The following is a 27,428-nucleotide window of genomic DNA, read 5'->3' as shown; positions in this document are numbered from 1 at the left end:
CTTCCGCTGTTAGGGATGTTTGTATGGTTGTTTATCCAGCACCCACTTCGGGCTAGTTTATGTTTAAACGGTATCAGAGATTCTGACGTGGCCAAAGTTTGAGTATTATTGAATATATTAAAAAAAATGGTATGAAAATCGGGGCATCACATAGAGTACTAATAAACAGTAATTTGAGGGCGACAAGAAATGGTAACAAACAAAATTAGAGATTGAATGTTGGGTACAAGTGTGTTTATCTTTCCAAACAGTAATAGGAAGATCAACGTCTTGGGAATAGGATCATCTAGTGAGGGAACAAGAGGCATATAAGTAGAAGCTGGAGAAGGCTCCACTCCCTTGAGTCGCCATGTGTATGCCAGCAAATTAGGATGACCGAAGTGATGAGAAGGACTCAAGTTTGAGGAAGATGCAAGAGGATAGAGAAAAGATAATAGGTTATGATCGAGAAGGCTAGGCAAAGGAAGGGACTCATAAAGGTCAACAAAACTCAGGAATTCAAAATAGTGTGGTGTAGACTCAAAGAAGGTGACATCAATGGAGACAATATCGATGTAAAGTAGGGCTATAACATCAACATCCCTTTGGAGTACAAGAATAGCCCACAAAAATACATTTGATAGCACAAGGATCCAACTTACCAAGTCCTAGATTTAACTAATGCACAAAGGACACACCACCAAACATACAAGGAAGAAGTGAGAACAAAGGAGCCTTTTAGAAGATAACTAAGTAAGAGATTTTACCACCAAGGACAAAAGATCACATTTTATTGACGAGAGAACAAGCAGCGAGCATGACATCACTCCAAAAAACTTTGGGGACATTTATTTGATATAATAGGGTACAAGAGACTTCAAGAATATGTATAATTTTCCACTCTACAACTCAATGTTGTTGTGGATTTCAGGCACAAGATGTTTGATGGATGACCCCAAAGTTAGTCATATAGGTAGTGAATTGGGTACCAAAGTACTCCTTAAAATTATCACTACAAAGTATCTTGACCAGCACATCAAACTAAGTCCTTATAATGAGAACAGAAGGCACAAAAAATATTGAACTCCTAAGAACGATCCTTCATTAAATACAGCCAAGTCATCTTAAAGCAGCCATTGGCCAATGTAACTGTTAGATTACCATTTTACCTAAAAGCTTAAGCTCTTAGGTTGTGGGCCAACAATATATATCAAGCTTTACGTGGAGAGGTAAACACATGATAAATAAAACCCATCACAGGGAATATAATAATTTTTTTAAACACCACACAGTAAACGCAGGCAATGAGACTAGAACCCAAGACCTCCTGATAACCAGTTCTGACACCAAGTTGGAATACCACTTCACCTAAAAGCTTAAGCTCTTAGGTTGTGGGCCAACAATGTGCGAGCTTTACTAGTAACAAAATATTGGAACTTTGACTTTGATGTGACACAACTAGGACCTCAAACATCGAAAATGGACTAACATGAAGGGGCTAACTACCCATTTATTGACTCGGGGAGGCACACTCAAGACTAGACACAAAACTTAAAGTAGGAACTAGCTGTTTTAACTTGTCCATTAAAGGACGACCAAAGTGACAATGGAATTGAAGTGGTCTAGTAGTGGCACTGCAGGCAATAAGAGGATAGAGCAACTCAAAAGCAATAAAGTCCACCAACCTCACTCCTTATTCCAATCATCTTCCTCGACTTCAGGTCTTAATAACAATAAAGTGAGGAAAGAAGGTTACAAAACAATATAGGGATTTTGTAATCGTACTAACAAACATGAGATTGAAGGGGGACTTAGGATTGTACAAAACAGAACAAAGAGAGATGTAGGGAGTAGGATTTATTGTTTCCTACCCCCTTACTTGTAGTAGTGGAGTTGGCTTGTCATTCTGGCCTTTGCAGTCTGCATTGGGTGGTGAGTGGAGATTTCAAAACCATACGGCTTACAAAGTGGAGGTTGAGGGGCTCAAGGGTGACCAATAGCATGAGAATTTTTTTTCCATCATCCAAGAATGCAGGCTTAAAGATTTTTTCTTTTTTGATTGATAGGAAAAGAAGAATATCATTAGAATAAGAATATACAACCAAGAGAATAAATCTCCTTAATGTGGTGGTCTGGAAAATCCAGATGAAAAACACAAAGAAACAACCTGAAAACTAAAAACAAGAGAAAAACCAACACCAACTAACACTCCAGCACATAACACCAATTGTGCTGAATATCAGCAAAGCTCACCCCCTTAAAATTCCCCTGCCCCCACATCAAAGAGAAGTCAAATAATGTACCTTTTACCAAATTAGAAAATGAGATGACTTCTTCCCTAGAAACATACGCACATTACTCTCCATCCACAGCCCCCAAAAGACTGCAAGAAAAGCACATTTCCAGAGCAGTGCCCTTTCCTTTTTCCTCCCAAAACCAGCAAAAGAAACAGCCAGAAAGTCCTCCACTGTCCCTGAACACCCAACATTCGCCAGCCTAAAATACCAAATAGCTTATTCCATACCCTCCAAGCATAATCACAATAAATGAAAAAAATGTGATGCAGATTCTGAACAACTAAAACAAAGAACATAGATGTCTGGAGATATAGCCTTCAAATGCCTCAAAACCTGCAGCAAGTTACTGGTATTAATTCTATCAAGGACAACCAACCAGATAAAAGCCTTGATTTTAAAGGGGACTATGGCCTTCCAAATGGATCTATAGAGAGGAAAAGGTAAATTAGACCTATTCAGAAAATCACAAAAAGATTTGCAAGAGTAAACACTTGAAGGATCCAAAGACCAAGACCAACTATCCTCCTCTAAAGAAAAACGACAGTTATTGAACAAGACTAGCAAGAGGATAACTCTACCATCTCCCTATCGTTTAACGACCTGCAAAAGTGGAAATCCCAAGAAGGCAACAGACCACCTAGGTCAACAACAAAAGAAGAAATGGAATCATCCTGTCCTGAACTCAAGCAAAAAATACAAGGAAAAGAGGCGGACAAAACTGAATTTCCCAACCAAGGATCTTTCCAAAAACAGATATTACTACCTCTACTCACCAGGATTTTATTATGAGGAATGAAGAGGGGATAACTTTGAGAGATAGCTTTCCACAGACTCTCCGAAGAACATCTAAGTCTCAAATTAGTATCCCACCCATTCTCGTTTAATCCATACTTTTAACAACTAAATGCCACAGCGAAGAATTCTTTAGCAGAAACCACCAAACATTTAGCCAAAAGTGTTGTATTTCAAATTTTCAATACCCAAACCACCCTCCCATTTAGACCTACCCACCACTCCCCAACTAACTAAATGATCCTCAAAACCCTCTACCCCCGACCACAAGAAGTCTCATTATCTTCTCAATCTTACTAGCGACCCCACCAGAATCTTGAAAATTCAAAGAAAATATGAAGTGTTACTAGAAAGACAAGCCAGGATAGGCATTATTCTACCACCAAGAGAAAAAAGAGAACCTTTCCTCCCATCTAGTCTCTTAGAAACCCTTTCCACAGCATGATCCCAACAGATCTAGGATTACCCACCCAAAGGAACCCCAAGACAGGACAGCAGCCCCAACTCTGCAGATAACTCCCTAACACTCTCGACAGGCAAATTGATAGCTGCAATACCACTCTTCTGCATATTAATCTTAAGTCCAGCAACCATCAAAATGTGAAGGAGACTCAAAATATTCATAAAGGAGGGTCTATGATCCTCTAAAAAGAAGATAGTAATTGGCAAATTGAAGGTGCGACACCTTGACCCCCTCTCTCCCCACCTCTAGACCTTTCACTAATCCTCTTAACCACTGCCCTATCCACCATCCTACTCAAAATTTTAGCCACTAAAAGAAACAAAAAATCAGGAAGGAGGGTCACCTTGTCTAGTCCCTCTCGTAGCCTTAAACCAAGATCTAGACTAGCCATTCACAAAACCTGAGTAGCTCACATTATACAAACGCCTCTAATCCAACACTGCCATATCTCACCAAACCCCTTCCACACAAAAATCTTAACCAGGAACTTCCAATTTACTCTATCATAAGCTTTCTCAAAATCCAACTTAAAGATGATTCCCTTCTTCTTCCCTCTCTAAATATCGTCAACAAACTCATTGGAAACCAAAATGACATCCACAATTTACCTATTCCCCCCTCCCCTTCCCCGACAAATGCACTCTGAGCCTTGGAGATAGTCCTATCAAGCACCGCACTCAACCTATTAGCTAAAAATTAGTGATGATTTTATAAGCACTAGAAACTAAGCTAATAGGTCTCTAGTTTGATATCTTGATGGATTTATCCTTCTTCGGCACTAAAGTTATGAAAGTGGAATTGATACTCTTGCTTAAAATCCCATTCCTGCAAAATTCATTAAAAACCTTAAGCAAATCAACCTGAACCACCTCCTAACAATATTGGAAGAAAGCCATATTAATACTGCCAAGTCATAGAACTTTATCCCTCTCCGTCAAAAACGTGGCCCTCACTTCCTCTTCCTCAAAAGATCTCTCCAACCAAACCACCTCCTTACTAGACAACAGGTCCCAATGTAATCCTTCAACCATGGTCTACTATCATCCTCCTTGGAGTACAAATTGGAATAAAACTCAATGATTTCATAAGCAACTTGACTCTGATCGAAGATAATGACCCCTTATCCACCTCCGACTCCCTAATCAAATTCTTCTTCATTTTCCCATCAACTATCCTATGAAAAAATTTAAAATTACAATCGCCGTCTTTGATCCATTTAAACTTCATCTTCTACCACCAAATCCTCATTTCCTTGAAAATCAGCCCCTCCAATTCATTCTTTAAAGATACACTTCTCATCTCTTCCTCTCTCAAGAGAACACTATGCTCTTCCTTCCTATCTAACTAAACCAACTTTCCTAAAATACTAACCTTTCTAAACCTTAAATTTTCAAACTCCACCCCATCCCACTCTTTCAACTTCAATTTTAACCCCTTCACTGTTTTTATGGATCTAAAACCTTCCGACCCCCTCTCCACATCCTCATTCCAAGAGTTCCTGAATAAGGGTTGAAAGGAATCATGATCAAGCCACATGTTTTTAAACATTGAAAGGAGTAGAACGCCAAACAACCTTTCCTTGATTCCAACATGATGGGAAAGTGGTCAAAAGTGGGTCTAGGTAAAATAGATTGACAAAATATTAAGGAACTCCTCCTTCCACTCCGTACAAAAAAGGAATCTATGAAGCCTACTTGCCAATGCTCTAGCACGTCCCGCCGACCAAGTAAAATTAGCATTATCAAGGGGAAGATCTCTCAATCCGCACTCCTTAATAAAAAAGTCAAAAGTTAGCATAATAGTAGTAACTCTATCACCCCCTTTCTTCTCTTAAGGGAACCTCAAGGCATTAAAATCACCTCACACAATCCAATTAGGAGCACAAAATCCAAACAAATAACAAAGCTCCTCCCAAAAAGAGCTCCTAAGGGTTGGTCTAGAAAGACCATACACCCACAATACCCACCATTGGCCTTGCCTTTCCCTTCTATCAAGACCGAAAAAGAGAAAAAGCCTACTAGAATATCCACTTCAACAATAGAATGAGAGTCCCACAACACCAAAGTACCACCTGTTGACCCTCGAGAAGGTACAAGGACCTAATCCTTATTGCATCCTTCCTAAATCCCTCTAACAACCCCCCCCAATCAACATTCTCAAGTTTAGTCTCCTAAATCAAAACAATATCACGAGAATATCAAAGAACGACCTCTTTAATGAACCTCCTCTTTCTAAGGTCTCCTAGGCCTCTAACATTCCAACTGACAATTTTCATAATTTCATCCATTTCCCTCCCCCTAAAGGAAACCAAATTCATAAGTTCCTTATGAACCTTCATTTTTTTCCACTTATAAGTTCTAGGGCTCACTAGCAATTTCAACTCAACCCCTACTGGACTAAAAAATTTCAAACCCACATCCTCAAGGAGCTTATTTGCATCTGGAATGTCTATGTCACCACCCCCCCCCCTTCCCGGGCCAATACTAGAAGCACTACCCAGATGAACCCTCCTTGTGGCATAAAGTATTAGAAGAAAAAATAGATTGAACTGGAAGGGGAAGAACGCTTTTTCTAGATTCAGAAAAATTTAGACTGACCATAGGAATAGCTGCCTCTACATCAATACTCCCCCCCCCCCCCCCCCCCCCCCCACCTTACCTTAAGGAATATCAGCAAAGTGCACTATGTCGAAGTTAGGGTCAAGGATAGGGAACAAAGACCCCTTATCAATCAATTCTTTCATCTGCTTTAATTGCATTTAATGTCAATTGTATCCCCTTGCACAGTTTTAGTGAACAATTGAACACACTCTTCCCTAACCAACTATATACTTTGTGTGAGGTCATCACACTACCCCAAGGCTTCCACTCCCTTGCCTTCGGGACTTTCCTCTACAAGTTGTGTCAAGGCGTCCTCTTTGTACAAATCTAAATCAGCTCTCAATTGATCCACCAAAAATTCCTTCTCAGAATCACAAAAAAAGCTCGAGTCATCTTCTATATCAAACTCTTTTCACCTCCACAAGTCAAATTATCTTCATTTCTCTACCCATCATCCCCTTTGACTACTTTGAATTTCCCTCCTCCTGAGTACGGTGTTAGAACTACGCCTCCTCTACTCTCAGGAATCTTGAACTCCATTCCTGATTCCCCACGAGCTAAGTTGAGAGATAGTCATGGGTCCGTATCCTACACAGCATTCCTCAGATTCTCCTCCATTAGCTTCAAGTCTCCCAAACATTGTGACCTAGAAACATCTCCATTCAATTTTCCTTGTGAGCTTTGCCAAACCTCCCTTAGACTTCTCCCCCAACTCCAAGTCGCCAAGCTTAACCATCTTGCCACTAGAGATACCCGAATCATTGATTCTCCTTTCCTCAGAGGCCAAAGGTCTCTGATCATCCTCCTGAATCAGATCCATTACCACAGTATTTTTACAATTTACAACCCATATGTTAACTGCCCTTCTCACCCCATTATGTACAGGCCCAAGTCTACGATCCCCACTACTATTACCTCCAAACTACCTAGAAGTTCTCCTATCCTTTATCAGAAGCTCTTTAACAACTTCCGAGAATGAGTGGTTATCCGAGAGCCTTTGAAAAGCATTTTGTTTCTCCAACTTCTATTCACGATGAATGATGTTTGTAGAGCCATAATCTGCACAACTCTTGATGCGGTATCCTTCAAGATCAATAGCCAACTTCATCAAGGCTTCTAGAAACTTCAATCATCCTTCATTTTGATTCCTTTGTGGGGCATGGAGTGCTTGCTTTTGGCCCCCAAAAGATTGCTTCTCAATACAAATAAACCTACCCCTCTCATTGTTTCTCAACTCTATACGAATCCTACCTCCTCCTCTTCTAAAAAGACCATTACTCCAATGCCCTAGAGGACCCAAGCAGATCATCCCAAAGGATCTCAAGATCCATAAGAACTCCTCCTTTTTCAATAAGATAAAATAGAAGAATCTCCCTGCAAATTCAGACAACCTGAACGTTGTACAATCCAAATGATTAGCATTAAAAATTTTCCTTTCAATCTTCACAACAGCATGTCTACTAATCTCAGCCCTTCCCCAATAACCATGTAGGATATACAACAAAAGAAATCATGTACTAATAGCTGAGAGAACACGACCAAAAATCAAATAGTCAAGCAACAAATGGAAACAACCGTCAAAATTTGAGCTCAAAGCCATAACTAGTAAAAGACCATCAACAGGGTAATCAATCAATAGGGTCAAGCAAACGCATCTCTTCCCTGTAGTAATAACACCATCCCAACCCCAAATCTTAACATCTTCTAGTAGTTACAAAGACCTAGCCTACTAGAAATTCTCAAATCTCTAGTGAAGTGCAAGTATTCAAGAGCATTCCGGAAAGGCTCTGCAATGACTAATTGTTACAATTTTTCATAGTGAAGAAAGCCTTCCGAAAGCCTTTTGATCCGTAGGGAAGAAAGCCTCCTGAAGTGGTATGTAAGGAGGAAAGAGTGAAAGACTCGTGATAACCTACATGTGCATGTCGAGAAAATTGAAGCAGTCTCTATCAAAAATGAGGACACTTGACATTAGTGAAGTCACAAGAGTAGTCGCAATCAATGAATAAGTCGATCGAACACTCACTGTCACTGGTGGAGTCGAACAAAGCCTAAAGCCAAGGATAACTTGCCACAAGTGATTGATAATTCTATCTGATGGGGATATGGTTCGAAAAACGTAGATGTGTCGCACCTTCGACTATCTGATAGGGGTAGGTTCGAAAACTAAGGATGCGTTGGGGCCTCAATTCGGTTTAAGTATCAGCCAACATAGTATAATGGTTTCATGCCAGAAGATTTGGGAAGCGGATGCTCAGAGATGCTCATTGCTCACCATGCTCGCTACTGCAAAGGAGAGGTCTCTTCAAGTGAATCTTAGCTTTTCTTTGCCTTGTCGAATCGATTTAGGAGCTCAGGAAAACCCAAAATTTTCGTTCTATAATCAAGCAAAAACTCATTACGACATTGTGGGGAAGCTAGAGTTCAGAAATTGCAATAAATCGATGGACATGAAGGAATGATGGATGAGATATGATCGATCGAGAGAATAGGTTTACGTATGACAAAGAAGAAAATGGGGAAGAAAGGGAGAAGGGAGGGTTTCGACTAGAGACTAAGCGAGCTTAAAGATTTAATAGCCACTTTACCTGGGTAGCTCCAGGAGATAGGATATTGACCATTTTATGTTTAGCAATGAATGGGAAGATACCTTCCCAAATGTTGCTCTAGTTCGAATCACCCAGTTCTTTTGGACCGTATTTGCTGGGGCCCTACACCCTTTTTTTAAGGAGTACATTAAGTCTTGGTGGAGAGAGCAATGTTCAAAGGTAGGTAGGTTTTAGATTTATGAGAAAGTCGATGTATATGAAAAGTACATTGAAAATCTAGAATAAGGAAGTGTTTACTACTTTGAAAGAAAAAAAAAATTGATTATAAATAAGATTAATTGGTTGAATAGGTCAGAGGAGAGTGGCTTGGCTAGTGAAGACAATAGGGCTAGAGGCAAAACTTTGTAGTGACTTAGAGGTTATCCTATTTATGGAAAGTATAAGCTTGAAATTTAGCTCTAGGAAGAACTGGGTGAAAGAATGGGATTGCAATACCAAAATATTCCATAAGGTGGCCAATGGGAGGAGGAGAAAGAATCTGATCAAGAAGTTGAAAATATATGTGGGAAGCGAGGTGTGGAATTTCTTAAGAGGTTAAATTTCACAGGGTGTACAAATGGGTTGATGATTGAAGGATTAAATAGGAGTCCCATCAATCAAAAACCTTGTTAATAGGCTGGAAAGGCCTTTTGAAAGGGACTGCACCTTTTATACTAGATTTGAGACTCCCCTACCATCCAAATTTTCAATGTCGGACAACCAACCAAAAAGGGAATTTCATCCTTGGCCTCAACAAAAGGAAAACCATGCTTGCCCATGCCCACGCCCCTCAATGTTAGTCCTACAATGATTGGGCATGGGAAGGGAAATCTTTATTTCCCTTCCTACAAATAGCAGTTGTATCCTCCCTTCTCCGCAAGTTCACATGGTGGGCTTAAGAATTAATTCCAAAGCCCAACAAAACCAAGATGAAGCTTCCAGTTGTGGGCTTAAGTCTCCAACCCAGATAGGCAATGGATGATTAATATATTTATTTTTTAGTTTTAAATTTTAATAAATTTAATATAACCAAACCAAACCAGAAAATCGGGGGTTTCGTTTTTGTGTAAACCAACAGTTTACCGTTTGGTTTTCGTTTATAATATTTGTAAACCGAGGGACTAGGTTCAGTGGTTAGTTTTTTCAATAACTGAACCAACTAAAATACATTATACCCTTAGTGAACTCCATTTTATAGCTTTTGTCCCAAAGGAGTACTCAAAGAGAGAGAGACTTACGACCAATAAGTTACTAGTCTCTACAAAATTCTTACCAAGGTATTATCTAAGAGGCTTTGGGAGGCATTAGGGAGAACAATTACTCTAGAACAATGTGCCTTTATTAAGGATAAAACGATTTTAGATGCTGCCTTGTTGGTAATGAAGTGGTGGAGGATGTGAGAAGGGGAGGGGGTGGAGTTGTACTCAAATTAGATTTTGAAAAAGCCTACCATATGGTTAGTTGAAGTTTCTTGGATCATGTGTTGGCTATGAAGGGTCTTGGTGGGGTTTGGAGGAAGTAGATAAAAGGATACCTTTCCACAGTGACAATGTCAATTATTGTAAATGGCCAACCTAGGGAATGGTTTCAAGCCTTGTGGTGTTTGAGGCAAGGGGAATCACTTTCCCCATTTGTTTCTCTTTATCTTAGTTATGGTTTTGTTGAGTAGGATGATCAACCATGCCCCAAGTCTTAATGTCATTCAAGGTCTCAAGGTACCAGGGAGGAGATCATAGTGCCCCAACTCCAATTTGCCATGATACCCTTCTTTTTCTTGAGGATAGTGTCCTGAAATTATGCAAGACTTACTGAAAATCTTCGTGAATATTTCTTAACTTAAAATTAACATGTCAAAAAGCAGGGCAGCGGGTAACAACTTAGGTTTGAAACAGTTAGAAGGCTTGGCTAAACTAGCAAGTTGCACCATGCCTATACCTCATTTTAAGACCCTATAATGGAGAATGGGTAGTAGACTGCAGGGGTGGGAAAAGCTTACTTATCATTAGGAGGTTGCATCACTCTTGTTAATGCTGCTCTTTCTACTATACCTATATATTTTCTTTCCCTTTGCAAAATTCAAGCTTGCAGAGACTTAGGGGAGGATTGTGATGGATTCTTTATGGTCAGGAATTGGGGAGGGTGATAGAGACAATCTTGTTTGTTGGGATAGGATTAGGATACCTAAGTTGGGGTCTAGGACTCAGGAATGAGGTGTCTAAAAACATCTCGCTAGTTGGAAAATGGCTTTGGAGGTTCCACATGGAGGTCAATCCCTTTTGGCACAAGGTAATTAGAAGTAAATATGGTCTCCATTGGAATGGGAGGGATGCCATAAGAAATGGATGTAATTCTCATACAAGCCCTTAGAAATTCATTTCTCACATAGCCCACTTATTCTACCCTCTTTTCACTCATTCCTGAGAAAAATACTTGGGAGAGCGAGGTTTCGTTGGAGTCTTTTGTCCCTTGTCCTTTTTTTTTTCTTGATCAATAAAGATAAATATTAGCAGGGCATCAAGGGGATGGCATCCCAAGGTACAAAACGTCAACCACTCTATAGAGTATGGCAAACATTAGGGATTACATTAAGATCATTAACAATTTGCACACTAAGCCAGCTGGAAACAGCAACAATCCATTGCTCTTTACAAATCTGAAGCAGAGTAGGTGCATCTTTGAAGGCTCTAATATTTCTTTCTTTCCCAAAAAACCAAAAGATGGCGATAGGGATCAGATTCAAAGCCTTTTGCTTCTCCTTGGTGGCTCTGATGCAGCTCAAATCTCCCCTCAAACGGAATTTGCAGTAACCCACTGATATCCAGTCGAGGATAGTACCATATTCCATGAGTTCCTTGTCCAGGGGCAGTGGAGAAAAATGTGGTTGACTGATTCTGCATCAGCCATACAAAAGAAAACATCTATTTGTGACTGTAAGCCCCCTTTTCTGCAGATTGTCTAGGGTTAAATTATTTCCATGTTGGGCTCTCAAACTAAAAAGGCACCCTTCAAAGGGGCTGCTGTCCTCCAAATATGAATCCAAGGGGAGTTGCTGCAATTTGTTCCCATCAAGGACAGCTTCTTGTAGAAAGAATTAACAGTGAAAACATCATTTTTGTCCAAAGCCCATTTTGGTTTGATGGGGATGTTCTGGTAACGGAAATTATAGAGATTTTTGTAAAAGTCAGTGCATGAAGTTCCCAATCTTCCCACATTCCTAGCAAAAACATTATTCCAAAAAATTCCAGGATCAGTGATTTGGAGATGATGACTGACAAAGGCATTTTTTTCACAGGCCAAGCTGTAGATGGAAGAAAGGCAGCTCTAAGATTACTGTTCTCACACCACACATCATGCCAAAAGAAAACATTGGCCCCTTTTCCCACTTGAAAACTCACAAATTGGAAAAAATCATCCCATCCTTTCCTAATGAATTTCCAAACTCCCCCTCCATAGGGTCCCCTACTATTGCGTACTACGCAACCATTATGTTCGAGCCCACATTTAGAAACAATAACATAGTTGTCAAATCAAGATTCACATCATGAATCGAAATTTCAATTTCGGGAATCAAGATTCAAGAATCGAATTGAATCATAAGATTCAACACAAATTTCCAAAATCAATTCTAAATAACATGCATATATTAACATACAAACAAGAAGCAAAATAATAAAATACATTTAAATTTTGAAAACGAAAAAAAAAAAAAAAAAACCATATTTCATGTATATGCTTTCTGTAAATAAATGAAAAGTAAGAGAACAAGTTAGGAAATATTAATAAAATGATGAACTTTATGTTGTTTAAGGGAAGGAATCAAGAAAGAATAAATAACTAAAAAATTAAACTTTTAGTGTTTATAAAAAATTAATAAAAATAATATTTCATGCAAATTTGTTCTCAAATTAAAAAGAAAAAAATAATTGACCTAAAAAATGAAAATAATTGAGCAAGCTACCAAAAAACCTCACTTTTGAATCTTAACAACACAATGAAACATGAGTACCACCTTAGTTGGTGAGTGTTCGACCCCTACTCAATAGCAAAACACTATACTCCTTCTAGAGTAAAGAATGGCTTTTGAGAAGGCAACATAAGACCTAATGTTCTATTTTCTCCCTTTTTTAAGCACAAAATTGACATAGACAAGGAATGGATGGTAATTGGGTAAAAATGAAAAGAAATGTTGTTTTGGGGGTTCTAAACTATTTAAGTTTGTCAAGATATGATAGGTACATAATTGTCTGAATCAATAGATTCGGATCGATTTGATAAATTCATAAGGTGAATCGATAGATTCGGCTGCGATTCAGTTGTTTTTAGATTCACTAGTAAGATTCAAATCGATTTGGTGCGGAATTGATACAAATCATATGAATGGAATCGTGAATCGTAGGATTTTAACAACTATGAACAATAATATCCCACCAAAAGCGGTCTTTCTCCTTCATGAACCTCCATAACCACTTCCCAAGGAGGGCTTTATTGAAAGTGAGGAGGGATTTCAGCCCCAAACCTCCCAAACATATGGGTTGTTTAACCACTCCCGATCTAACAAGGTGATATTTAAACTCCTCCCTAAACTTCCAAAGAAATCTTCTCTGTATTGCCTCCAATCTCTTAGCAACAGAGGCTGGTAAGGGAAGGAGGGACATAAAATAGATTGGAAGATTCGTCAAAGTGCACCTGATAAGGATGAGTCTGCCTCCTTTCGATAAGAAATTTATTTTCCATCCAGCCAATCTCCTTTTAAACTTCTCTATAATGGGGTGGTCCCAGACTCCTTTGTCTTTGAATTTGGCTCCAAGAGGGAGACCGAGGTAATTAATGGGAAAAATCCCATCCTGGAACCAAAAAATCGGCAAGGAAGGTCATCCCCCCTCCCTGTGCTCTCTCCAATTGGAATACGCTCACTTTTATCAAGGTTCACTTTCAAGCGTGAGATAACCTCAAACCCTAGCAAAATGCATTGGAGGTTGAGGATATGCAGGGGATCATCTTTGCAAAAAATGAAAGTATCATCTGTGAAAAGGAGATAAGAGACTTCCATAAGCCTTCCATTTTTTTGCACCTTGAGTCCTATTAAGATCCCTCCTTCAATAGCTTTCATTAGCATGAGGCTTAGCACCTCCATTATCAAAATAAACAAAAAAGGGGACGAGGGATCCCCTTGTCTCAAGCCTCTCGAGGAGCAAAAGAAATCAAAAGGGCAACCATTTATAAGAACTAAGAAGCTAGGAGTTTTGATGCATTGAGCAATCCAACTACATTTAATCTCCCCAAAGCCCATTCACTTGAGATAAAGAAGGAAGTTCCAGTTGACATCATCAAATGCTCTCTCCATATCCAATTTGTAGACTACTCCTTTTTTTCCCTCTTTTAGATAGGCATCCACCACCTCATTAGCAATAAGGGCAGCATCCATAATCTGTCTTCCAACCACAAAAGCATGCTGATACTGATCAATAACTTCTGGTATTCCTTTTTTGATCCTCTTGGCTAGGACTTCGACAATGATTTTATAAATGCTCCCCACCAAGCTACTTCCCCTGATTCTTGATTTCACTCTTTGGAAAGGGTCTTTGTATTGGGATTTTCACTTTTGCAGAAATCCCAATGAGAGGGGTTGTTGACTCACTATTTTGTTGAGAGAATAGGAACTTTTTTTTCTCCCCGAGTGAGAGATAACTCAAGGATTTGGGTAGGGGGGACTCCTTTTACTTTTTTCTACTAAGTCATTTTTTCTATCAACTTATGAAATTCTTGAGTCCTTGTACTTTCCTTTTGAATAATTTCATTTCGAAGGAAAAGGATTCTTTCAAAATAAGAGCTTTCATGTGGAATTTGGTCCTTTATTGGTTTAATACCAATGATTTGTTGCAAATGAGGAGGCTTTGTAAGGCTATAAGTCCAAGTATATGTTTCACGTGCTGAGTCAAATGAAATTACCAACAGCTTGTTCCTTCAGTTTGGGATCTTTTGTTTTCCATCTATGGGGAGGCCTTTTTGAAGGCGCATTACAAAAAGATACAGGCGAAGAAAGGAAGGGTTGGTTCTTTTGAGATGTGCTATCTTTGCCCTTCTTTGGACTATTTGGATAGAAGGGAATGCAAGGATATTTAATGGCAAGGCAACCTCACCATGTCTCCTATAGGATAGACTGATTTTCCTTGCATCCTTTTAGCTCATTTTTAGTTTTTCTTTTTATTGATTATATTGTTAGATCTTTAGAGGAATTGGAGGGGAGCATTATTGTAATTTCATTTGTTTTGTTTTGCTTTGTTTTTCTTCTTTTTTTCCCTTTGCTTTGGAAGGACCTCTTATCCTCTGTTCCTTGTAAATTATTCTCTTTCCTATTAATGAATTTCTTTTTCTATTAAAAAAAAAATGATGATTTTGTAGGCCTAAATCATTAAATGAATGAATTATGAACCTTCTAATGATTTGGATGTTCTTTATTTCCTCGCCTTTTATTTCCTTGCCTGCTTCAGGATATGAAGTTTACATGTCGTATGCACTAAAAATTTGTCACATATGCATTTCTTTTTAAACTTATTTTGATTCCAAATTATGTATAATCATCTATTATAATATATTTCCCAAATTTTTATTGTAAATTTCCTTAATTTACAACAAATTTCAGCCATCTCTTTAAATCAAATCAAAATCAAAATTTTCATTGAAATTTCTGTGAATTGAGACCATTGAAATTTCCATTAAAATCAAAATTTATGACATTACTCTCACTATCAAATGTCAATGGGAATCCTAGGTAGGTCATGTGGAGATGCACACTCCCAAACCCCACGAATCAATAGGATACTCGTTCTATTCTAAAAACTGAGCCATGTGGGTTTCCTTTCCTTGTAAGTTTTGTTGGAAGTGAAATCTAGGGGTCAATGGTCATTTTAAATGGCCTATGGTCCCACTAGGCCCACTCTTTGGTCTTACTTTTGGCATGAAATGGTTTGTTTGGTTTTTGTTCTCTTAGGTGGGTTCTAGGAGAGAGGTTTCAATGTGGTGAGATTTCCTAGGAGGGTTCTAGGAGTGAGATTTCAATGTGGGGAGCAATGTATTTAGAATTTTGATAGGTTTATTAGGGAATATGGGTTGAGTAGAGACCTCCCCCATTAGATTTGAAAATATGTTGCTCAGTCATTGGTCATTTCATACTTTGGTTTCTTTGGTTTGGAGTAGAAGGGTTGGGAAGGTTTTAGGTTTATTAAATATCTCAAGCTTCTTAAAGAGGTATTAAAAAAATGAAGCATCAAAATTTTGGGGGATATTAGGGTTAAGAACAAGATCTTAAATTTTGATTTCAACTAAAATTTCAAAGAACCAAGAGTACAAAAATTTCAACAGAAATTTTGATTTTGATGCCAATTTTGATTTTGATTTGAAAAAAAAAAAATTTGATGTAAATTAATATTAAAGCCCAAAATTCTTTTAAGAAACTTTAGAAATGGTTGATAGACATAATAAGTTTCAGGACTAATATTTTACAAAATAAAGTACATCTATGCACATGCTAAGGTAGATGAGTGGTAAAACATTAAAGGACAAACTAAGGAACAAGCATATCCGCCATAAGTTAGGCATTGCACTAGTAAAAAGATAAGATAAGGGTGGGATGACTTAGATGATTTGGGCATTTGAAATGCAAGCAAAGTAATGCATCAATGAGAACAAGCTACTATTGTCAACGGTACTAGTAAAGGGAGGGCTAGACCTAAAAATAACTTGGAATGAGGTTGTGCGGGAGGACTTAACAGCTCTTAAGCTAGTCAAAGAAAATGCCCTTGATCAAGTGAATTGGCAAATAAGGATACGTATAGTCAACCCTACTTAGTGAAACTTAAGGCTTGTTATTATTGTTGTTGTTGTTGAAGTACATCTATCTTGTGTATAAGGTGCAATAGATGTAATATAACACATTTGTAATATAATGTGTATTAAACATATTTAGTTAATATAAATAAAATTCATAAATCAATTAAATATTATTTAGTATGCAAATAAAGATAGTTTAGACATGAATGATTAAATAAAATGTCGTCGTAAATTTAATTTTTCATATAATTCCAAAAGTCCGTGTAATAAAAAGATAAATTAAGATAGAAATCTCACATTTAAATGACAATAAAATTTCATTCTACAGTTAAAATATCAACAAGGTTCACTAAAATTTCAAGATTTTGAAAATTTTCAAATGATTTGTTGAAATTTCAATAGAAATTATGTAAGATAATCAACTACCATTACAATTTCAAGGGTCATGAAAAGTGGAAATTTCGAAAAAAAAAATTCATGGGAATTTAAAACCATGGTTAAGAATAATAACACTCAAGATGAGATTTATTGGATATGAAAGAAGGATCTCTTCTCTCATGTGAATTGCCCAATAAGAGTAAGAGAGTGTCACTGTCACTGAAAAATGAGCTTGAAGAGGTGATCATTAGGGAAATGAGGCGTTAGAGGCAAAAGACTAAATTTAAATTGGTCAAGGAAGTTGATTGTGATTCTAATTTTTCCATAGGTTGCCTAATGGCAAGAGGAGAAAGAACAATTTCTTTTTCTGTTTTTTTTTTTTTTTTTCGCACATGTCAGCTAATTGCTTTATGGCTAATGGGCCTATGGTTAAGGGTTTAAAGTGGAGTTCTATTTCTAGAGATAAGCTAATTTGTATGGAACAATTGTCCAAGGAAAGTTAGGTAAAGTGAGTGTGTTTTGGATATGAAGGGATAAGGCTCTAGGCCCAGACTATTTAGCATGACACTATATTAGTGTGACACTAATTTAGTATGATTTAGTATGACACTAATTTATATGTAATTAGGGAGGATTTTAAAAAACACAACTCTATTGGCTAAATGGCTTTGGCAGTTTTCGCTAGAAAATTCCTCTCAGTGGCATTTTGTTGTTAAAAGCAAGTATGGATTAGACGAGAATGGGTCAGATAAAATAAATAAAAAATAAAAAAAAGCAGCCCGGTGCACAAAGCTCCCGCTTATGCGGGGTCTGGGGAAGGAACGGATCACAATGGGTCTATAGTACGCAGCCTTACCCTGCATTTTTCCAAGAGGTTGTTTCCATGCAAATGGGTCAGATACTAATTTAATATTTTAGATGTTCTTCTGAGAGTCCATGGAAAGCTATCTCTCAAAGTTATCATCTCTTCATTCGCCATATTAAATTCCTAGTGAGAAGAGGTAGCAAAATCCGTTTTTTGGAAAGATCCTTGGTTGGGAAATGTAGTTTTGTCCACCTTTTTTCACACCTCTTTTGCCTAAGATCAGTGCAAGATGGGTCCATTTCTTCTTTTGTTGTTGCTCAAGGTGGTCCTTTGCCTTCTTGGGATTTCCACTTCCGTAGATTATTAAATGATAGGGAGATGGTAGAGCTATTCTCTTTGCTAGTCTTGTAAAAATAATTGTTGTTTCTCTTTAGCGGAGGATAGGCGGTCTTGGTCTTTGGATCCTTCAAGGGTTTATTCATGCAAATCTTTTTGTGATTTTTTGAATAGGTTTAATTTATCTTCTTCCTCTCCATAGTTCCATTTGGAAGGCCAAAGTCGCCTTTAAAATTAAGGCTTTTATCTAGTTGGTTGTGCTTGATAGAATTAAAACCAATAACTTGCTGCAGGTTAGGAGACCTTTGAAAGCTATATCGCCAGACATTTTTGTTCTCTATTTCAATTGCTCAAAATCATCATCGTATTTGTTCATTCATTGTGACTATGTTTGGAGTGTTTGGGATAAGTTATTTGGTATTTTAGGCGAATGTTGGGGCAGTTCTAAGACAGTGGAGGATTATTTGGCAGTGTCTTTTGTTGGATTTGGCCGGAAAAAGGAAAGGGCAGCGCTTTTTTTGCAGTCTTTTGGGGGTCGTGGATGTAGCGCAATGTGCACATTTTTCTAGGGAAGAAGTTATCTCAGTTGCTAGTTTGGGAAAAGATACATTCTTGGGCTTCTCTTTGGTGTGTGGGGCAAGGGAATTTTAAGGGGGTGAGCTTTTCTGATATTCAGCGCAATTGACATTTTGTGTTGGGAGTGTTAGTTCAAGCTGGTTTTTTTCGATTCTGTTCTTTAGTCTTTAGGTTGTTCCTTTGTGCTTTTTATATGGATTTCCCAGACTTTGTTAAGGAGATGTCTTATTCTCCTAGCTGTATATTCTTAGTCTATCAATGAATTCTTCTTTTACCATAAAAAAAAAAAATTAGGGAGGATTTAATGAGTTCTTTTTTTATGGGGTTTTGGGCAAGAGTATTGACTCAACTTTCATCACCATGGTGCCTAATAAGAATACATCTATTAAAGCTGCAGATTTGTGATCTATAGCACTATGCATAGGATCACTGCAAATGTCAGATAGGTTGAGTTTTGTGATAGGAGACGCTATTCTATGTCTCAAAGTGCTTTAGTGGGGGTGGGGGTAAGCGATGCTATTTTAGTAGCTAATGAGGTAGTTCAGAATGTTTCTAGGAGAAAGAGAGGGTAGTTGTGTTTAAAGTGAACTTTGGGAAGGCTTATGACTGAGTGACTTGGAATTTTCTACATAGTCTTTATGAGGAAGGGTTTTGGTGAGAATGGTGGTCTTCGACGAAGAGATGCTTGTCTAATGCCTCTTTTTCCATCATTATCAATGCAGAACCTACATTGTGGCTTAGGGCTTCGAGGGGGATTAGACAAGGGATGCACTCTACTTTTTTATTTGTGCTTGCGGTGAATTTAAGAAATTTTTCATAACTGTCCTCTTCCCATTGTTCATTCCTCTCATATTCCAAGACAAATCCTTCTCAAAATTACGACAACAAAAACCTGTCTCCTCGTCTGGCTCTGCGGACCCCCACCTGATATTTCTTACCTTGTATCATTACTTTAAGAAAATCCCAACCTTCGTAGTTCCCTCATCCTACTGAAGCTGTTAAAAGTTTTTTCCTTTTTTTACTCCCTCCAACCTTCGTAGTTCCCTCATCCTACTGAAGCTGTTAAAAGTTTTTTCCTGTTTTTACTCCCTCTTTTCCTTTTCTTCTCAATGTCTTCAGGTGGTTTTCAAATGAAATCCCTGAGGCCTTGCTGACCAACTTCACTCTCTGCACATCCCAGCTTGAAGCTTGCTCATCAAACCCTCCCCCGCGAAAATAAAAATAAAAATAAATCAGAACCCATCTACTCTGATGCTCCATCTCTAGTTGTTCCAGCACCAATATGGAACAAATGGCACCCCCATCTGCAACCCTGGAAATTCTAGCCCAATCATCAATAACTTCCATAATGTAAAGACAAGACACAAACTGCCTTTCATAGCAGTAGCAAACCCGTTATCCCTAACACTGGACATGAACTCTAAATTTGAGCAGAAGCCCCAGATTCTGCGTCTGAGACCCATTCACGAATTTCTTTCAAACTTCCCTCACTGTCCAACTCCCCTTTCAAATGCGAGAACCACTCATTTCCGTCAGCTTTATCATCAGTCAATCAATTGAGTAGCATCAATCACTGCAGAGGGGGCATCATGACCACCACTCCTCTCATTCATGCAAGTAGGTTTTGCTCCAAATGTGTCATTTTAGTCTTATTTTTTTCACTGTAGTTCCTTCACTGGAATGTGTCATTTTGTCTTATTTTTTTGCCTTCTATTTTGGAGGAATTCATAGCCTCTTTCCATTGTAATTATTTCTTCTCATTTGTTTTGTCTAAAAAATTTCTTCAAAAACTTGGCAAATGGATCTGACTTAAAACAGGTCCATTCTTTTGGAACTTATTTTTTAGGCCCGACTAAATTCCTTGAAGGAACCCACAGCAGTGGGCACAGCCACTTAAATGGGCCAAACCTTCAAGTTTGAAATACAGAAGGGATATGGACTTCAGCTGGCTCCCACTCCTCCGCTCCCCACTCACTAAAACTGCATACAATGCATGTGCATCGTCTTCTCATAACCAGGTTTGTTGCTTCCCAACCCTCCTACTCTCATTAGGAGCATCCATAAGTTTTAGAGCTAGCTGGTTTGCTGCCTCCAAACCATCACATTCCAAGAGAACCCTTCACAGGGCCCTGAAACACCCTACAAACACCAAAATCAAAAGATTACCCAACAATTGCTAAGAATTTTCCCCCTCCAGCTCTAACGGCAAGTAGGAGAAAGAGAGTCACCCTCTAAATCTACCTATTTACTATTTAGAAGCATTCTCTGCAATGAAACAAAACTAGCCTTTGAGACTTAATTCCTTCTTATAATTCAATGACCAAAAATCCATACAAGACACTGACTTGCTTATCCAAGCCATCAAGTAGTTGCCTCAACCGCAGCGGAATCAAGTTTTAGGAATTCTTTCACAAATAAAACAAAACAAGCCCATGTGAAATAGTTCATCTTACACTCTATCATTAAATACAATAATGCTTGATGGTATATCTTCGAGTTAGCAAGGATCAAAGTGATATTCAGCATTCAACAAGAAACATCACCAGCTTTGCAGTTGTGATCACTAATAAAAATAATATTAGTAATAGGAATACAACATCAGAATGTAATACAATTTTCAATACTTCTCACTTAAGAACAAAAAATATAAGTCAAATAACAAAACATACAACAGCAAAAGACTAGTACTGATATTAAAAATGATAGAAATTAAACCGAGCAAAAAGCACTGTAAATCACCCCAACAAAATCATTTCTATTGAGAAAATAAAGGCAGAAAAGGTAAGACGATAGCACTAACCAGCAGGCTCAAAAAAATTTGCTTCTGTTGGAGCGCTATTTGGATTAGTCGTCAACCGAATTTTCCACACTTGAAGAGTTCCATCCTTCAAAAGAGTCACAAGTAGGCGCAATATTGGCATCCAAGCAATTGATGTGATCGGTTGAGAGCCAACATGTTTACTGATGTTGCAAGTATAACCACATCAATACGAGGAAAAAAGATGTGGAAAATGAGAGCAGAGAATCACTTTCTTTTACAGGAAAAATGATGAGATCATGCACATAGTTGCAATATCAGGCACAGTAAATCAATTAAAGCTATTTAGTGACAATATCATATTCCTTTTTGTCCAAGAAAGGGAAAAAAGTATAATGAAACATTAAAACATCAAACCTTAAAGACCACAATCTTGAAACTGTGATATCAATAGCGTAGAACACTATGATTCAACTACAGGACACAGCCACAAACTAAATTGCTCAAGTCACATCTGCTCTAATTTTCAATCATTTTAAGGATATTTTCCTGATTGATAATGGTAGAGGACTGGAATAAACCTTTCTACCCCATTATAACACAAGAAACAATAACTTCAGAGAATATCATTTGTAGAAATTACAGTGACGCAGGATATCCCCTTCCAAAATGAGGAAATCAAAACTAAAAACAAAAAATAAAAACGAAATGAAATTAATATAAAACAAAAAATAAAAACGAAATGAAATTAATATTGGCTATTAAGAAATCCATGATTTCTAAAGCTCCTAAAGTTATTCAACTCCCATTGCCAATTCCTTTTCTCGGTGTGTTCTTTTCCAGTTTGTCAATTCTAATTCCATGGTCACCTGGAGAGACCAAGTTTTATCTAGTAAAATCTAGGGATCCACATTTTCAGCTCCATTCCCAAGTACCACAGATCCTGTTTCTCTACCGAGGACTTGCTTGCGTGGGATGAGCTTTACAGGGACATTGGTGAAGACACAAATGCGCCACAAATGTATCATGGGTGAACCATGGCCATTAGTGTGGTCTAGTGGCAGCTCAATAAATATATGGAGCCAGGATCTTTCTCGTAAGTGAAGTATGACTCAAATTATAGAGGGAATGGCACCAAAATCTATTTAAGGGGGAGACCATGCCGAGCTTCTTACCAAAATCTGGTGCCAGGATGTGCACCACATAAGCAACCCAAGGACACCTTGGGGGATTGACTAAGCATACACAAGGATGCTTAGGACCTTCTGTGAGATCGAGAGCCCCAGGACCCCAAGGACGGCACTCTGTAGCAAAGCATTACGCAATACTCTGGCAGGAGAGCCTTAGACATGGATCTATTCTATCCATCAAATTACTGTGGTACCACCTAAGACCAATTGAGCTATAGAGGCACCTACCACAACCTCAACGGCCTACTCCTAAGACTTGGCTTGCGTTAGGCCTTATCCAAAGGAGTCTTGTGGACATGATGCATAGCATGTAGGCAATGTCGTGCATGTAGGCTTTCGATATTATTGTGAACCAGTACCTTGAGTTGAATGTTTTTGCTTGGCATGTTGGCTAGCATAGCACTACTTGTCACAGTGTGCACCATGCCATGGGCACGCATTGGCAAATGGTGCTTTGCAGCAAGCATGCTAGCACAAGAATTAATTTATGGGCATACTTGCCTATGACCGCTGGTCTCATGTGTTTGGGATGGATTTCCGTCATGTAAATACTAGTGCAGGGCCATTTTTCAGAGAGTTTTTCCTTAGCCTAAAAAGGGGAGTATGACTCCTCGATCATATTGATGTTTCCTAGTGCTAGAGTGAGAATAGCGTAGAAAGCTCTTTAGGGGAGGATGAGTTTTCATCAACTTGTAAAACTCACTAGCTATTGTCAACGTGTTTAGCCTACTTGCCTCCCTCGCTAGACACACATTTTTAACGGAGGTGTTCATAATGAATTACGTTGCTTCGATGTTTACTGCTTAAGCGCCATTGCTTTCATAAGTTGCTTATTGCTTCCACTTATATCTGATTAAATGACAATGAAAATGTTTTGTTGGTGAATTGTGGTAAATGCTAGGCTAGCTAGTTAAACAAGAGGGCTTTAGCTAGCACCACAGTCCATTCACTTCGGCCCGTGACACTTGGTATCAGAGCTTGGTTAGTTGCTACGTGAATTCGGTTGCCTTCTTTGTGGGATTAGAAAAGCTTTGGTAATTGACCATGCTGACTAATATCCAAAGAATTGAGGTGCTAGAAGCATAGGCTAAGACAGCAGCCAACAATGTGGTCATAGAGATGGCCTGACTAACGAAACATGTTGATGAATTGGAGGGATCACAAAAGCATAAACCAAGTTCGATGGTGGAAATGTCAAGAGGAATCTCACCACACTGTGGAGACCTTGCAAGCTCAAATAGCTGATATAACTGCAAAGATGAATGTGATGGTTCTTGCTATGGGAAACTCTAATACTCTGGGGTTTAGCAAGACCAAGGTACTAGAATCCAGGACGTATGGGGGTGCCCGTGATGCCAAGGAGTTGGAGAACTTCTTGTTTGATATGAAGCAGTACTTTCGCGCTTTGAGGATGGACTCAGAACAGGTGAAAGTGGATACCGCGACTATGTACTTGGTTGGTGACGCCAAACTGTAGTGGCCTACTAAGTACAGTGAAATTGAAAATGGATGTTGTGTATTGGATTGTTAGGCAGACTTGAAGAGAGAGCTCAAGGCCTAATTCTTTCCTAAGAATATTGAATACAATACGAGGAAGAAGCTGAGAGACCACAAGCATACTGGGTTAATCAAGGAATACGTGAAACAATTTTCTTCTTTGATGTTGGATATCAGGGACATGTTGGAAAAGGACAAGCTATTCGATTTTCTTGAGGGGTTGAAACCGTGAGCAAGAATAGAATTTCATAGGCAAAGAGTTCAAGACTTGTTTACCACACAAACTGCCGTGGAACGCTTGACTGACTACGTTGGTGATAATACCACTTCATCCAAAGAGAGTGGTGGAGGTGGAAACAGCGGAAATTCTTTCAAGAAGGGCAAACCCAAGAGTGGGGGAGCCAACTATAAGACATCAACTTCAAAAGAAGCTTCATCGTCTCAAGGGTTCAACACACCCACTAGAAAGGGTAGAATTTCATGCTACTTGTGTCGAGGCCCTCACAGAGTTGTTGAGTGCCCTCACAAGGCATCACTCAATGCCTTGCAAGCTTCCACTGCGGAGCGGGTAATAGAAAGTGATGGGGAAGAGGACGATACCCCAAGGATGGGTGCAATGCGGCTGGTGAACACATTGGAAAAGCAGGCGAAAGCACCAAAAGTTACACAAGCAAAAGGATTGATGTTTGTGGACTTGAGGATCAATGGGAATAGTTCCCGTGCTATGACGGATACCGAGGCTACTCATAATTTTGTTTCACATGCAGAAGGAGTGAGACTCAACTTATCCTTGGGAAAGGATTCAGGACACATGAAAGTTGTGAATTCCGTAGCCAAGCAAGTGATTGTAAAGCTTGGGCAGTGGGCAGGTCATGCGAATTTCACAGCGGTGCCATTGGATGACTTCCAAGTCATTTTGGGAATGGAATTCGTGGGGGAGACTAAGGCAATGTCGATGCCTTTTGCTAGTTCCTTTCAATTGAGAATGGGTGAGCAAACATATCTAACCATGGTGGTGGTAGAGGAAGAAGCAGGCCAAGAGTTGGTGCCTACGACCATCCAAGTTGTGTTGGATGAGTATAAGGAGGTGATGTCAGATAAGCTGCCTCACAACTTGCCTCCACGACGGGGTGTGAAGCATGAGATTAAGTTGTTTCCATGAGTGAAACCACCTGCAAAGGAGCCATATCGGATGGCACCTCCAGAGAGAGCAAAGTTGAGAAAACAACTTGATGATTTGTTGGAAGCGAGATATTCACCCTTCCAAAGCACCATTCGAAGCACCGGTGTTGTTTCAAAGGAAACATGATGGGAGCATGCGAATGTCTGTAGACTACTGTGCGCTCAACAAGGTGACGAGGCGCAACAAGTATCCCATTTCGTTGATTTCCTATTTGTTTGATCAGCTGAATCATGCCAAGTACTTCACTAAACTCAACTTGAGGTCAGGCTACTATCAGGTGAGAATTGTTTTTGGGGATGAGCCGAAGACAACTTGTGTGATGCGGTATGGGACATATGAACTCTTGGTGATGCCATTCGGGTTGACGAATGCGCCTGCGACATCTTGCACCTTGATGAACCAGGTATTTCATGGATACCTTGACAAGTTTGTCGTGGTGTACCTGAATGATATTGTTGTCTACAGTTCCACTTTGGAGTTACATACAGAGCATCTACGAAAGGTGTTTGACGGGCTAAAGGAGAATAGTCTATATCTAAAGAAAGAGAAGTGCTCTTTCGCTCAGCAAAGCATTAAATTCCTTGGTTATGTGATTCAGCAAGGTCATATCAAAATGGATATGGAGAAAGTGCGAGCGATTCAAGAATGGAAGATCCCAACAACGCTGAAGAAGCTACATTCCTTTCTTGGTCTCGCCAACTATTACAGGAATTTCGCAAAGGGGTACTTGCGGATAACTGTTCCTTTGACAGAACTACTGAAGAAGGGTCAGGGGTAGAACTGGACAGAGAAGTGCCAAGGAACCTTTGATGACTTGAAGGATGCCATGACGAGAGATCCAATACTTGCTCTTCCAAACATCATGAAACCCTTCGAGGTGCAAAAAATGCATCAGACTAAGCCCTTGGAGGAGTCTTGTTACATGAGGGACATCTTGTTGCATATGAGAGTCGTAAGCTTAGTGAAGCGGAACAGAAGTACACAGCTTAAGAAGAGGAGATGCTAGGGGTGATACATTGTCTTCGCGTGTGGCGACATTACTTACTTGGGTCAAGGTTTGTGGTGAAAATGGATAACTCAAGCGTTAGCCACTTTTTCACAGAGTTGGAGTTGACATCCAAGCAAGGCCAAGGCAGAATTTGATTTCTCATTTGAGCACAAGGTGGGAGGTGACTGAACCAAGTTGTTGATGCACTGAGTAGGAAGGTTGAGTTGGCGACCTTGTAAATGGTAACGAACTTGGCTATGAGTATCGATACCACAGCAATGCAAGAGCGCATCAAAGAGAATTTAGCCAAAGATCCAGTTGCGCAGAACCTCATAAAGCTGACCAAAGAGGGGAAGGCATGTCAGTTCTAGATGGAAGAAGGACTGCTGATAACCCATGGTAGCCGGCTCTTTGTGCCACAAGCTGGAAATCTAAGGAAAACACTATTGAGGAAGTGTCATGATACCATGTGAGCAGAACATTCGGGATGGCAGTGCACTTTGCCGTTACTAAAGCAGAGGTATTATTGGTCGCGCATGCATGATGATGTGGTTGATTATACCTGGACTTGTCTCACTTGCCAACAAGACAAGGTGGAGCGAAAGAAGATGGCAAGGCTGCTGGAGCCCTTACCAGTACCATCTAGACCGTGGGAAAGTGTCTCACCAGACTTCATCACCAACCTGCCCAGAGTGGGAGATGCAAGATTTATACTTGTGGTTATAGACAGGTTTTCGAAGTATGAAACGTTCATACCCGCACCAAACTACTATTTGGCAGAGGAGACGACACAACTATTCTTTAGGAATATTGTGAAGTATTAGGGTGTTCCCTAAGATACCATCAGTGGTCGAGACTCAAGATTCACCGGCAACTTTTGGACGAAACTTTTCAGAATCCTCAATTCACAACTTGACATCTCTTCGAACTACCATCCACAGAAAGATGGACAGACGGAGAGATTCAATGGGCTACTAGAAGAGTACTTGTGCTATTTCGTCAACGTCAACCAAAAGAATTGGGTGCAACTACTTGATGTGGCTCAGTTCTGTTTCAATGCCCAAAAGAGCTCAATAACCAATAAGAGCCCTTTTGAGCTCGTTACAGGCCAGCAGTCGTTGTTACCTCACACACTGAATGAGCCATATAGAGGAAAGTGTCCCAGAGC

The 27,428-nt window shown here is 39.2% G+C and overlaps 1 protein-coding gene across 1 annotated transcript in view; it reads right to left on the bottom strand.

The window, feature by feature from the left end:
* Nucleotides 1–27,428, bottom strand: part of LOC131149253 (uncharacterized) — a 144,226-nt gene that overhangs the window by 90,911 nt on the left and 25,887 nt on the right. The window contains exon 8 of the mRNA XM_058099539.1: nt 21,445–21,605. Within this exon, the coding sequence (XP_057955522.1) occupies nt 21,445–21,605 (161 nt within the window). The remainder of the gene's footprint in view (nt 1–21,444; nt 21,606–27,428) is intronic.

This window comes from Malania oleifera, chromosome 2 (assembly GCF_029873635.1).
Source record: "Malania oleifera isolate guangnan ecotype guangnan chromosome 2, ASM2987363v1, whole genome shotgun sequence".
Lineage (NCBI taxonomy): Eukaryota > Viridiplantae > Streptophyta > Magnoliopsida > Santalales > Ximeniaceae > Malania > Malania oleifera.
This window is presented reverse-complemented; position numbering and strand designations above follow the sequence as displayed.